At 37.5% G+C, this 15,072-nt stretch overlaps 1 protein-coding gene across 1 annotated transcript in view; it reads right to left on the reverse strand.

Annotated features, from left to right (window-relative positions):
- The window catches only part of CCDC30 (coiled-coil domain containing 30), a 121,668-nt gene that overhangs the window by 72,233 nt on the left and 34,363 nt on the right, over nt 1-15,072 (reverse strand). The window contains 2 exon segments of the mRNA XM_064589322.1: nt 9,488-9,586; nt 11,382-11,497. Of these exon segments, the coding sequence (XP_064445392.1) occupies nt 9,488-9,586; nt 11,382-11,497 (215 nt within the window).

Raw genomic sequence — 15,072 nt, forward strand, 5'->3', positions numbered from 1 at the left:
CCCAATAACATTTTTTGCAGAAACAGAAAAACCCATCCTAAAACTCATATGGAATCTCAAGGGATGCTGAATAGCTAAAACTATCTTGGAAAAGAACAAAGCTTCATGACGCATACCTCCTGATTTTAAAATTTACTACAAAGCCAGAGTAGTCAAAACAGTGTGGTACAGGCAGAAACACAGACATATAGACCAATGGAATAGAATGCAGAGCCCAAAAATAAACCTTCATGTATATGGTCAAATGATTTTTGACAAGTGTGCCAAGACCATTCAATGGGAAAAGGCCAGTCTTTTCAACAAATGAATCTGGAATAACTGGATATCCATATGCAAAAGAATGAAGTTGTACCTTAACAGCATATATAAAGATTAACTCAAAATGGCTCAAAGATTTAAATGCAAGACCTAAAACTGTAAAACATAGAAGAAAACATGGGAAAAGCTTTACAACATTGGATTTGGCAATGATTTCTTGGATATGATAGCAAAAGCACAGGCAATAAAACAAAAAATGGACAAACTGGACTTCATGAAATTTAGAATTTTTTTGTGCATCAATATAGTGAAAGTAAACTTATGGAATGGAAAAAGATTTGCAAGGTATATATCTGATAAGGGATTCATATAATCAGAATATGTAAAGAGCTACTAAAACTCAACAACATAATAACAACCTGGTTTAAAAATAGGCAAAGGAGGGATGGCTCGGTGGCTCAGTCCATTAAGTGTCTGCCTTCGGCTCAGGTCATGATCCCAGGGTCCTGGGATCAAGTCCCACATTGGGACTCTTGCTCAGTGGGGAGCCTGCTTCTCCCTCTGCCTGCTGCTCCCCCTGTTTGTGCTCACTGTCTCTCTCTCTCTCTCTAACAAATAAATAAAAAATCTTAAAAAAAATAGGCAAAGGACTTGAATAGATATTTCTCCAGTGACAACATATGGAAGGTCAATAAGCACATGAAAAGATGTTTAACATCATTAATTATTAGGTAAATGCAACTCAAATCACAATGAGAAACCACCCTGCATCCATTAGGATAGCTAGCACCAAAAACATAGAAAATAACAAGTGTTGATGATGATATGGAGATACTGGAACCCTTGTGTACTGTCAGTGAGAATGTAAAATGGTGCAGTCATTATGGAAAATGGTAAGGTGGTTCTTCAATAAAATGAAAGAGAATTACCATATGATCCAGCAGTTCCACATCTAGGTATATACCCAAAAGAATTGAAAGCAGGGACTTGAACAGATATTTGCACACTCATGTAAATAGCAGTGTTATCCACAACAGCCAAAAGGCTGATGCAACCCAAGTATCCCTTGAGGGATGAATAGATAAACAGAATGTGGAATATACAATGGAATATTATTCAGCCTTAAACAGGAAAGAAATTCTGACCTATGCTGCAACATGGGTGAAACTTGAAGGCATTATACTAATTGAAATGTGAGTCACAAAAGGACAACTAGTGTATGATTCCCCTTTTATGAGGTAGTGAGAGTAGCCAAAATCATAGAAACAGAAAATAGAATGGTGGTTGTCATGGGCTGGGGGAGAGAAGGGCAAAAAGGGGAGTTACTGCTTAATGAATAGACAGTTTCCGTATTACAAGATGTAGGGAGTTCTGGAGGTGGATGTCAGTAGTGGCGGCACAACAATGTGAATGTGCTTACTATCACTAAACTGTACACTTAAAAATAGTTAACATGTGCGGCACCTGGGTGGCTCAGCGGGTTGAGCATCTGACTCTTGATTTCAGCTCAGGTCATGATCTTGGGGTTGTGAGACTGAGCCCCACCTTGGACTCCACACTCAGTGCAGAGTTTGCTTCTCTCCCTCTCCCTATGCCCCTCCCCCTGCTTGCATTCTCTCTCTCTAAAATAAATAAAGAAATCTTAAAAAGAAATAGTTAACATAATACATTTTCTGTTACATGTATTTTACCATAGTAAAAAGGTTTTTTTGGGGGGGGGGAAGTAAAACAAAGACTTTTGCAGACAGACAAAACCAGAAAGTTTATCATTAATAGATCTACACTAGAAGAAATGTTGACTTTAGGCTAAAGAAGTATGGTACCAGATAGAAACTTGGATCTATGCAAAGTAATGATGAGCTCTATAAATGGTCAATATTTGGTTAAATGTGAAAAACTTGTTTTCCCTTTAAAAGGTAATAGGCTAAAGCAAAAATAATAACAATGTATTATAGGGTTTAGAACAACAAGTGTTGTTCCTTTTTACTAATACTTAATTCAATTTACCTTTTACCTCTCACATTTTACCATAAGCATCAAGGTTAAACCATACCTTACACATTTTGTTTGGAAATCATCATAGTTAAACATCCAAGTTCATCACTTATGGTTTTGGGTGCAATTGTAAATGGGATCGACTCCTTAATTTCTCTCTCTTCTGTCTTGTTGTTGGTGTATAGGAATGCCACTGATTTCTGTACATTGATTTTATATCCTGCTATATATATATCTATATATATTATATCTATATATATTACTGAATTCCTGTATGAATTCTAGCAGTTTTGGGGTGGAGTCTTTTGGGTTTTCCACATCAAGTATCATATCATCTGCAAAGAGAGTTTGACTTCTTTGCTGATTTGGATGCCTTTTATTTCTTTTTGTTGTCTGATTGCTGAGGCTAGGACTTCTAGTACTATGTTGAACAGCAGTGGTGATGGTGGACATCCCTGCAATGTTCCTGAACTTAGGGGAAAGTTCTAGGTTTTTCCCCATTGAGAATGATATTCACTGTGGGTTTTTCATAGATGGCTTTTATGATATTGAGGTATGTACCTTCTATCCCTATACTCTGAAGAGTTTTGATCAAGAAAGGGTGCTGTACTTTGTCAAATGCTTTTTCTGCATCTATTGAGAGGATCATATGGTTCTTGTTCTTTTTTTTTTATTAATGTATTGTATCACATTGATTGATTTGCGGATGTTGAACCAACCTTGCAGCCCAGGAATAAATCCCACTTGGTCGTGGTGAATAATCCTTTCAATGTACTGTTGGATCCTATTGCCTAGTATTTTGGTGAGAATTTTGGCATCCATGTTCATCAGGGATGTTGGTCTGTAATTCTCCTTTTTGATGGGGTCTCTGTTTGGTTTTGGGATCAAGGTAATGCTGGCCTCATAAAATGAGTTTGGAAGTTTTCCTTCCATTTGTGTTTTTTGGAACAGTTTCAGAAGAATAGGTATTAATTCTTCTCAAAATGTTTGGTAGAATTCCCCTGCGAAGCCATCTGGCCCTGGGCTTTTGTTTGTTGGGAGATTTTTGATGACTGCTTCAATTTCCTTAGTGGTTATGGGTCTGTTCAGGTTTTCTATTTCTTCCTGGTTCAGTTTTGGTAGCTTATATGTCTCTAGGAATGCATCCATTTCTTCCAGATTGTCTAATTTGCTGGCATATAGTGGCTCATAATATGTTCTTATAATTGTTTGTATTTCTTTGGCGTTGGTTGTGATCTCTCCTCTTTCATTCATGATTTTATTTATTTGGGTCCTTTCTCTTTTCTTTTTGGTAAGTCTGGCCAGGGGTTTATCAATCTTATTAATTCTTTCAAAGAACCAGCTCTTAGTTTCGTTGATCTGTTCTACTGTTCTTTTGGTTTCTATTTCATTGATTTCTGCTCTGATCTTTACTATTTCTCTTCTCCTGCTGGGCTTAGGCTTTATTTGCTGTTCTTTCTCCAGCTCCTTTAGGTGTAGGGTTAGGTTGTGTATTTGAGACCTTTCTTGTTTTTTGAGAAGGGCTTGTATTGCTATATACTTTCCTCTTAGGACGGCCTTTGCTGCATCCCAAAGATTTTGAACAGTTGTGTTTTCATTTTCATTTGTTTCCATGAATTTTTTAAATTCTTCTTTAATTTCCTGGTTGACCCATTTATTCTGTAGTAGGATGCTCTTTAGCCTCCATGTATTTGAGTTCTTTCCAACTTTCCTTTTGTGACTGAGTTCTAGTTTCAAAGCATTGTGGTCCAAGAATATGCAGGGAATGATCCCAATCTTTTGGTACCAGTTGAGACCTGATTTGTGACCCAGGATGTGACCTATTCTGGAGAATGTTCCATGGGTACTAGAGAAGAATGTGTATTCTGTTGCTTTGAGATGGAATGTTCTGAATATATCTGTGAAGTCCATCTGGCCCAGTGTGTCATTTAAAGTCTTTATTTCCTTGTTGATCTTTTGCTTAGATGATCTGTCCATTTCAGTGAGGGGGGTGTTAAAGTCCCCTACACTTATTGTATTGTTGTCAATGTGTTTCTTTGATTTTATTATTAATTGGCTTATATAATTGGCTGCTCCCATGTTAGGGACATAGATATTTACAATTGTTAGGTCTTCTTGTTGGATAGACCCTTTAAGTATGATATAGTGCCCTTCCTCATCTCTTATTATAGTCTTTGGTTTAAAATCTAATTTGTCTGATATAAGGGTTGCCACCCCAGCTTTCTTTTGATGTCCATTAGCATGGTAAATGGTCTTCCACCCCCTCACTTTCCATCTGGAGGTGTCTTTGGGTCTAAAATGAGTCTCTTGTAGACAGTGTATCGATGGGTCTTGTTTTTTTATCCAATCTCATACCCTGTGTCTTTTGATTGGGGCATTTAGCTCATTTACATTCAGGGTAACTGTTGAAAGATATGAATTTAGTGCCATTGTATTGCCTGTAAGGTGACTGTTGTTGTGTATTGTCTCTGTTCCTTTCTGGTCTATGTTACTTTTAGGCTCTCTCCTTGCTCAGAGAACCCCTTTCAATATTTCTTGTAGGGCTGGTTTCGTGTTTGCAAATTCTTTTAGTTTTTGTTTGTCCTGGAAGCTTTTTATCTCTCCTTCTATTTTCAATGACAGCCTAGCTGGCTATAGTATTCTTGGCTGCATATTTTTCTCATTTAGTGCTCCGAATATATCATGCCAGTCCTTTTTGGCCTGCCAGGTGTCTGTGGATAAGTCTGCTACCAATCTAATGTTTCTACCATTGTAGGTTACAGACCTCTTGTCCCGAGCTGCTTTCAGGATCTTCTCTTTGTCTCTGAGACTCGTGAGTTTTATTATTAGATGTCGGGGTGTTGACCTATTTTTATGGATTTTGAGGGGGGTTCTCTGTGCCTCCTGGATTTTGATGCCTGTTTCCTTCCCCAAATTAGGGAAGTTCTCTGCCATAATTTGCTCCAATACAACTTCTGCCCCTCTCTTTCTTCTTCTTCTGGGATCCCAATTATTCTAATGTTTTGCTTTATGGTGTCACTTATCTCTCGAATTCTGCCCTCGTGATCCAGTAGTTGTTTATCTCTTTTTCTCAGCTTCTTTATTCTCCATCATTTGGTCTTCTATATCACTAATTTTCTCTTCTGCCTCATTTATCCTAGCTGTTAGAGCCTCCATTTTTTATTGTACCTCATTAAAAGTCTTTTGGGTTTCGACTTGGTGAGATTTTAGTTCTTTTATTTCTCCAGAAAGGGATTCTCTAGTTACCTCCATGCTTTTTTCAAGCCTAGCTAGTATCTTTATAATCGTCATTCTGAACTCTAGTTCTGACATCTTACTAATGTCTGTATTGATTAGATCCCTGGAAGTTGGTACTGCCTCTTGTTCTTTTTTTTGAGGTGAGTTTTTCCATCTTGTCACTTTGTCCAGAGAGGAATAGATGAATGAGAGAATAAAATGCTAAAAAAAATGCTAAAAGGGTAACAATGACCCCAGAAAAATATACACTAAACAGATCAGAAGAGACCCGAAACTTGGGGGGAGGTGGGGGGAAGAAAGGGGAAAAAAATATGATTAGGCTGGTGAATATAATAGAGCCACACACTAGATTTTGGGTGTACTTTGGTCTGTTAGAAGAAATCACCTCCCAAAATTTTAAAGAAAGAAAAACTCATATATATACAGAAATAAGGGTAAATATGATGAAGGGATGGAATATGACTGTAAAGATGAAAATTTAAAAAGATTTTTAAAAAGGAATTGATAAGAATTTGGTTGAAAAAAGAATGAAAAAAATTTTTAAAAAGAGAGAATGTGATCAGGCAGGAGACTAGGACAACAACATCATACACTAGATTTAGGGTATATTTTGGTCTGTTAGAAGAAACTGTATCCCAAAATTTTAAAGAAAGAAAAACTTATATATATATACAAAAAATAAGGTTAAATACAATGAAGAGATAGAATATGACTGTAAAAATGAAAAATTAAAAAAGATTTTAAAAAAGGAATTGATAAGATGTTGGTTGAAAAAGGAAAGAAGAAAAATTGAACAAAAAAATAGAAAAAGAAAAAATAAAGAAAATTTTAAAAATTAACCTTGAAAGACTAAAGCATCATGGGAAAAAAGCCATGAATTCTATGTGCTGTATTCCCCCAGCGCTGGAGTTTTGCCCTTCTCATTGATCGGTAAACTTGGTCTTGGTTGGCTGTTCTTGCTGATCTTCTGGGGAGGGGCCTGTTGCTGTGGTTTCCAAGTGTCTTTGCCAGAGGTGGAATTGCCCTGCCCTTGCCGGGTCGGGCTAAGTAATCTGCTCGGGTTTGCTCTCGGGAGCCTTTGTTCCCTGCAAGCTTTCCGTACAGCTTTGGGAGACGAGAGTGAAAATGGTGGCCTCCCAATTTCTGCCCCAGAGGAGTCAAGAACTCGGGGCCCCGCTCCTCAGTGAGGCCCCAGAGAAAAGCAGTCAATCACTCCCATCTCCCTGGTCTCCGGCCACTCTCCATGCTCACCCAGCCTGTGACCGAGCGTTTCTATCTCTGGCACCTGACCCCGTGTGGAGTCTCCAAACCCAGCAGATCCCTGTGGTGCACTCCCACACCACTCCTCCCGGGGGAGGAAGGGGAGTCTCCCCGGATCTGCCACTTGTTGGGTCCCTGCTGGAAGAGCAGTGGCCTGACTGTGCCGCGGATCATGGTTTATGGCAACCCCGAGCTGAGAGTCCACTCCTCGGCTCCGTCTCTGCAGCCAGCTTCCCTGCTCTGATACCTGGGAGCTCTGCCGCACTCAGGCACCCCCGGTCTTTCTGTCAGTCTGGCAGTTTTTTTATAAGATTAAACATACATTTACTTTATGACTTGGTAATTTCACTGCTAGGTATTTATCCAATTAAAAAAAAAGGTGTAAGGATATTAGTGGCAGCTTTATAACAGTCAAAACCTAAAAACAATCTGAATGTCTATCAACCAGTGGGTGGATAAACAATTTATGGTATATCCAAATACAGGGATATTACTAAGCAATATAAAAAATGAACTACTGACACAGGCAACAACATGGATAAATCTCAAAAGCATGATTGTAAGTGAAAGAAGCCGAACACAAGAGCATATACTAGATGATTCTATTTGTTTGAAATTCTAGAAAAGTTATGGTAATAGAAAGTGGGGGAGTGGAGACTGGGGTTGGAAGGTGGGTTGATGGCAAAGGGGGAGGGAACTTTATAGGTTAATGAATATGTTTTCTTCCTTGATTGCACTGGTTGGTTGTGGTTATAGGTGTATGCACCTGTCAAAACTCGCTGAACTCAACTCTTATAATATGGATGTTTATATTGTATTAAATATTTCAACGAAGCTAATTTTATAAAAGAAATACAAATAACTTTTAGACATATGAAAAATTCCCAATTTCACTATAAACAGATAAATGAACATTAAAACTACACTAAGATGACCATTCTCAGCTATCATTTAGTAAAAACACAAAAGCTTGACAATATATTCAGTTGGTGAATTCTTTAAGAAATTGGTTTTTACATGCATTGTGGAAGGAGAGGAAAGTGGTACAATTCTCTCTGAGGAGTATCTGGCAATATCTACCCAAATTACAGATCCATCTACTCTCTAATCCTACAATCCCATTTCTGTGACTCTATCCTACAGAAACACCCACATATGTGTGCAACAGACTAGAAACAACCCAAGTGTCCATCAAAAGGAGACTGGTTAAATAAATTATAGTACATCCACACAATAGAAAGCTAGACTGCTCTAAAGAATGAGGAAGACTTTTTTATATGATATGGAAGGATCTCTAGGAGCATTTTAGTAAAAACAAAAGGAAACCAGGAAAGGAAGAAATCTGAATAAATATTCAAAATTTTTATATTTGAATAAAGAAATACTGAAAGGATAAATAAGACGCTAATCAAAATGGTTACTAAAAATCGCCTTTTTAAAAAAGATTTATTTATTTATTTATTTGACAGAGAAAGAAAGAGAGTAGAAGCAGGGGGAGCAGCAGAGGGAGAGGGAAAAGCAGGCTCCCCGCTGAGCAGGAAGCTCAACATGGGGCTCGATCCTAGGACCCTGGGATCATGATCTGAGCCAAAGGCAGATACTTAAGCGACTGAACCAACCAGGTGCCCCTCAATTTGTTTTTAATTAGAGAACTCTGAGTTTTTTTTTTTTTAAAGATTTATTTATTTATATTAGAGAGAGAGTAGGAGAGTGTGAGCAGGGGAAGGGGCAGAGGAAGAGAGAGAGGGAGAGAATCTGAAGCAGACCCCCCACCGAGCAGGGAACCTGACTCGGGGCTCAATCCCAGGATCCCAAGATCATGACCTAAGCTGAAATTAAGAGTCAGACGGTCAACCAACTGAGCCACCCAGGCACTCTGAGCACTACTTAGTTCTTTGGGAATAGTTTTGGTAAAAGTTACTGAAGTCTTGCCTAGAAATTCCTTCTTTCCTTCCCTCCACTCCCCTCTTCCACCTTCTCTGCTTTTCCTCCCTTCCTTCCTACAAAAATGCACTGCTTCTATGCAAGAGGGTTTTGGAAGACAAGGAAGGATACTAGTTCCTTGGGTCAGAGCTAAGAATCCTATAGCTGTAGTTTCCATGATACCTAAGAGGTCTGGGCTATAGGGCCCAGGGAGCTACAATAAAAACAAGTTCAGCAACAAGGGATGTCACTCATCTTAGGTAAGTAAGAGGAAAGCCCCCCAAAGCAGTCTAGCCCCTTGCCCTGAGTGTCTGACACAGCCCTATCTAAAACATACAGGCTCCTGCTTCATTCCGGCTTGAGGTTGATCACTTTGCCCACCACTTCAGAGGCTGATCATGCTGAAAAGACCAGACACCGTGCACAGCATCTAAGCCTTTCTGGTTCTTTACCATAGTTTATTACTTTTAAGTGTGACTCCAACTACCCACTCCCCCATCATTGGTTGATTCTATAAATTGACTTCATTTTGATGATTAAAAATGCCCAAATTGTATCTTTGTAAGATTCCCTTTTTTTTCTTTAAAAAACATTATAGTCCATTATATTCTTCATATAAATTTTCCCTGTGGGGAAGATGTGAACAGTAACACATCCTCTGTACCCCAGTTACTTCCTCCACTCTAACTGGCCAAGCAATAGAAAAAGGCAATTAAGAGGTGAGGAGAAATGATCAGCACAATCACTCAGTGTACTCTGCAAAAATGCAACTCACTTAAAAATTCTAAATCAGAAAGAATAGACTTTAAAATACTTGTTCTTTCTGTTCAGCACCCACAGTTTTCCCATGGGAGTGGTTTCCAAGTTGTTTATTCTCTTGAGATTCATAAATCTCTCCTTTAAGTCTTCCAACCTTAAATACAAAAGCATTTTCAATATGAGAGTATGGGGTTGGGGAAGTGGTTTGCTTTGTTTTTAAAAGATACAAGTAATACATGAATACATTCTTCATGAAAAAATTTCAAACAACACATAGATATATAGAGTAAAAAGTGAAATTTTCCTTCACATAACCTTACCCCACAATCCCATTTCCCTTTCCAGAAGTAACACTGTTTGGGATATACCCTTCTTGAATTTTATCATGCATGTGTATACATGTACGTGTATGTATTCAATATATAGGTATATGTTGGTATTAAATATGTAAATGTAAAAAGACTAAGACAACTCGAACAGTTGTTGTTTATTCATTCTTTTTATGACTGCATTTTTAAAATAATGATAAAATATACATAATACAAAATTTACCATGTTGACCATTTTCAAGTGCAGAGTTCAGTATTTTTAAGTACATTCTAATTATTATGCAAACATCACCACCATCAATCTCTAAAATTCTTTTCATCATGCAAACTGAAACTCTATGCCCATTAAACAAGAACTCCCCATTCTGCCTTTCTCTTCCCCAGCCCATGGCAACCACCATTCTATTTTCTGTCTCTATGATTTTGGCTACTCTCACTACCTCATAAAAGGGGAATCATACACTAGTTGTCCTTTTGTGACTCACATTTCAATTAGCATAATGTCTTCAAGTTTCAGCCATGTTGCAGCATAGGTCAGAATTTCCTTCCTGTTTAAGGCTGAATAATATTCCATTGTATATTCCACATTCTGTTTATCTATTCATCCCTCAAGGGATACTTGGGTTGCATCAGCCTTTTGGCTGTTGTGGATAACACTGCTATTTACACGAGTATGCAAATATCTATTCAAGTCCCTGCTTTCAATTCTTTGGGTATAAACTCAAAAGCAGAATTGCTTGATCATATAGTGATTCTACATTTACTTTTTAGAGAAAGTGCTATTCTGGTTCCTATAGTGACTGCAGCATCATTTTTCACTCTGAACAACAATGCACAAGCGTTCCAATTTCTCCATATTACCATCAACACTTGTTATTTTCTGTTGTTTTTATAAGAGCCATCCTAATGAGTATGTATTCATTCTTGTAACAAAATTACTTGAAAACTTAGTATAGCCAGGTGCTGTGTGAGACATTAGAGATATGATTGCAAAATGAATATAAACTAAAATTGAAGACATATATCCAGAACTTGGAAGTACATATTAAAAATCAATAAATTAATGGGCGCCTGGGTGGCTCGGTCATTAAGCGTCTGCCTTCGGCTCAGGTCATGATCCCAGGGTCCTGGGATCGAGCCCCGCATCGGGCTCCCTGCTCAGTGGGAAGCCTGCTTCTCCCTCTCCCACTCCCCCTGCTTGTGATTCCTCTCTTGCTATGTCTCTCTCTGTCAAATAAATGAATAACATTTTTTAAAAAATCAATAAATTACTAAAAAGAAATGGTTCAAAAATGTGACACAACTCAAACTTATCCAATAAAATAGGGAAATAATTTCTATTTGGTAAATAAAGTATAAATAATTACCTAAATCTTTATTAAAAAGAAAAGATCCTAAACTGACATAATAGCAATAACATTAGTGTTTAGCATGGGTAGTTAAAATGTATAAAACATAAATACTGATAGACTGCATCTAGGTCAGAGTGTGGCATCTATCTGGGATACTCTAGCTACCAGGATCAGTCCTCACTAATATGTATATAATGCTCTAGTTGCTGATTGTTATGTTATACACATTTAAATAAATTCTAAGAACAAATTATACTAAACAACTTACCACTTCTTCAAGCACTTTTTTTTCTGAGTCCAGTGATCGAACTCGATTTCTTAAAGTCAGAATTTCCTCATCCAGTCTCTGATTATGTTCCCTTGCTTTCTGTAGGTCAACAGAATCTAAAAGAGAGAACAGACACAGTTGGCTCAATTGGATCAAAGTTTTAAATTGAGGGACTAACTTTAAAACCAAGGAAGTGCTATTTCCTGCCTTCTCATCAGTCCTACCATGTCTCTACATATGTGATTCTCTGCACAGGCGAGCTGCTACACTCTCAAGTCCAGCCCTAGAATATTCTACCAACCTATCCAAACAGAACAGAATTTTTTTATTACTCACATCAGACTAATGAGCTGGATATTTTGAGAATAGGATTTCCAGCAATAGAGGCTCTTCGAGGAATTGTACTTTCAAAGCAGTGGAGCCTACCTCCTAAAAGTTACACAACCGAGAAAATGATCTTCCCATCTTGCTTGGGGTCCTGTCTCTCTTACACACCACATATACTCCTAGACACTTTTCTTTTACTCAGCAACAGCAGGGCCCCACAGATGACAAATGGTGAGCCATGAGCAGTGAATGGACAGATTTTCCTAGCTAAATAAAGTTTATGCATCAAAACCATCTTTCTGCCTGCACCACAGCCCATAAAATAGTAGTCAAGTCTGAGCTTAGCACCTCACGGTAAGACCTGCTCTTTCCAGCGCTCATCAGTTTCAGTATTGCAAACTTGCTGCCTGAGACTTTCCTGAATTTGTGGCTGTTTCTTTTGAGCTACTTCTGCTCATATTTCTCTTATTTTTCTTCTGCTTTAAAGTCTCCTTTGTTTTCCTTCTTCATCGCCTTCATTAATTATTCCTTGTGTTTTTTCTTTCTTCATTTTTTCTTTTTTCCACTTCCTATTTTCTTTTCTCCCTTAGTATGTAATTTTTTTTAAATTTGAAAAGTGTTGAAAACACAGCAAAAAGAAAAAAAAATCATTCACAATCCCACCCAGTATGTGCGAGTGGATGTGATATATAATGAGAGACAGAGACAGAGACATTTGGTTTTTGGCCTGTGAAGTTTTTTTTAAAGATTTAAACGATGCTACATAATCTGTCTGCAACTTTACCACTTGTGAGTATGTCATGGATGTCTTTACAGGACAACCCTTATAAAGTCACTTTCCATTTCTCATTTGGAACTATTTTTAGGTTAGTTTTACTGGTTCTTGCTCTTCCTACAAATGGAATCTTAATATACGTATTTTTTGTGTCCGGCTTCTTTTGCTCAATATATATTTTGGGGATTCCATCTGTCATATTGATAATTTATTCCTCTCTACTCTTTAGTCCATCTTATTCATATACCACTTATAAATATATCAGTCTTCATCCAATCTCTCATTTTGTTCTGCACAGTGCACCATTGTCCAAATGTGCCATAATGTGTGTCACTTTTCCCCTACTGAAGAAGATTCAGGTGTGTTGCCAATGCTTTACTCTTATAAACAATTCTAAAATCATTATCCTTGTTTATCAGTCTTTAGGCACTTATGACATTATTTCCAAAAAATAAATCCCCAGAAATGGGACAGCTGGATCAGAGGATATGTGCATTTAGAAAATGTAATAGATATTGCCAAATTACTCTTTAAAAAGATTGTACAAAGTTACATTCTGTGCAATGACACTGCCCATTTCTCCACACTGAATGTTACCAGAATTTCAATTTTCATAAATCTCAAAGATGCATTTGAATAATGGCTTGTTTTAAACACTGATTTATTTATTTGAGAGAGAGAGAGAGAGAGAGTGTGTGTGGGGGATGGCCAGAGAGAGAGGGAGAGAGAAACCCAAGCAGACTCCACACTAAGTGCGGAGCCTAATGCAGGGTTCAATCTCACAACCCTGAGGTCAGGCCTGAGCTGAAACCAAGAGTGGGACACAACCAACTCCACCACCCTGGTGCTCCAAATAATGACTTGTTTTAATGCAATATTGTTTTGCTGATCACAAATGGAATATAGGCTTTCTGTTAAAAAGAAAAACTATACAGTTATGTTCAAAGTGAATATTGTCATCTAACCCTTATTCACCACGCTGACCTAAAATAATATTGTTAATACTTAGTAAATATTCTTCAAAATATTTTATATGCATATTCTTCAGATAAGGGTTGTATTAAAAATATTTAACAACTGCTAAAGCATGGGCCCTCACCTATAAGAACGTAGCTCCAGAGAAGAGTTCTAGAGAACTGCCAAGTATTATCCCTTTAGTGGCTGGGAAGACAAGGGGTGGGGAGGAGCTGGGATTGCTGGGGTAGGTGGTAGACAGCTGAAAGACTCAGGGCAGCAGCTATTTACAACTAATACAAAATTATTCCAGTGTCTTCACAACTTTATTGCCATACATTAATGTGTACCACCTCATAGCAGTCCTGTGGACATACACACACAGACACACACACCCAAAAAATAAAAGCCAAAATAGCATTATACCACATATATTACTCTACAACTTGCTTTTTTCACTTGATAATATATCATAAACATCTATTCACATCTGTGCACATAGATCTATGTCCTTATTAATAGATACACAGTCACTTAGTTAGCCAATCCATTGCGGATAAACACAACTTAATTTTTTTTTTTTTAAGATTTTATTTATTTATTTGAGAGAGAGAGAATGCGAGACAGAGAGCACGAGAAGGGGGAAGGTCAGAGGGAGAAGCAGACTCCCCGCCGAGCAGGGAGCCCGATGCGGGACTCGATCCCGGGACTCCAGGATCATGACCTGAACCGAAAGCAGTCGCTTAACCAACTAAGCCACCCAGGCACCCCAACACAACTTAATTTTGCTACCCCAAAAGTTACTTCTTACTCTCGGTACTTTTACAAGTTCTTCTATAGTCATTAGTGATAATGTAATATCTTTATCTGGTTTTGATATCAAGGTAATGCAGATCTCTTAAAAGTTGGAAAGTATTTTGGCTTCTTCAATTTTCTGGAAGACTTTATGTAAAATTGGTATTATTAATTCTTAAAATTTTTTTAGACATCTGAGCCTAGAGTTTTCTTCATGGGAAGATTTTTAACTACAAATTCAATTCCTTTGGCAGATTTCTTCTTGAGTGAGGCTTGGTAGTTTGTCTTTGAAGGAATGTGTTCATGTCATAATGGTCATTAAATATAGTGGCATGAAGTTGTTCAAAATATTCCCTTATTATCTTTTTGGTCTGTAGAAATGTTCTTTTTATCGTTTCTTATATTGGTGATTTGTTGTCTTCTTTTTTTCATGATCAATCTAATTAGAAGTTTACCAGTGTTACTGATCCTTCCAAAGAACCACTCTTGGTTCCATAATTTACTCTTTTATGGTTCTGTCTTTAATTTTATTGACTTCCACTCTTATTTTTAATACCCCTTTCATTTCACTTGCTTTGGAATTAATTTGCTCTTCTTATTCTGGGTTTTTAAGGTGAAAGGTTGGATCACTTTGAGTCCTTTCTTGATTTCTGGTATAAGCATTAAATAGTATAAATTCCCATCCAAGCACGGATTTAGTTACTTCCCCCCAAATATCGATGTGTTGTTTTTTTTTTCATTTTCATTCAAGTTAACTCATGGAAAATATTTTCTAATATGCCTTGTGATTTTTTTCTCCGAAGGCATGGCAGTTTAGAAATATCTTGTTTGGCTTCCAAA

The sequence above is a fragment of the Mirounga angustirostris genome, unplaced genomic scaffold, assembly GCF_029215605.1.
Source record: "Mirounga angustirostris isolate CCGP_5_RB_7025 unplaced genomic scaffold, mMirAng1.0.hap1 SCAF_4, whole genome shotgun sequence".
Classification (NCBI taxonomy): domain Eukaryota; kingdom Metazoa; phylum Chordata; class Mammalia; order Carnivora; family Phocidae; genus Mirounga; species Mirounga angustirostris.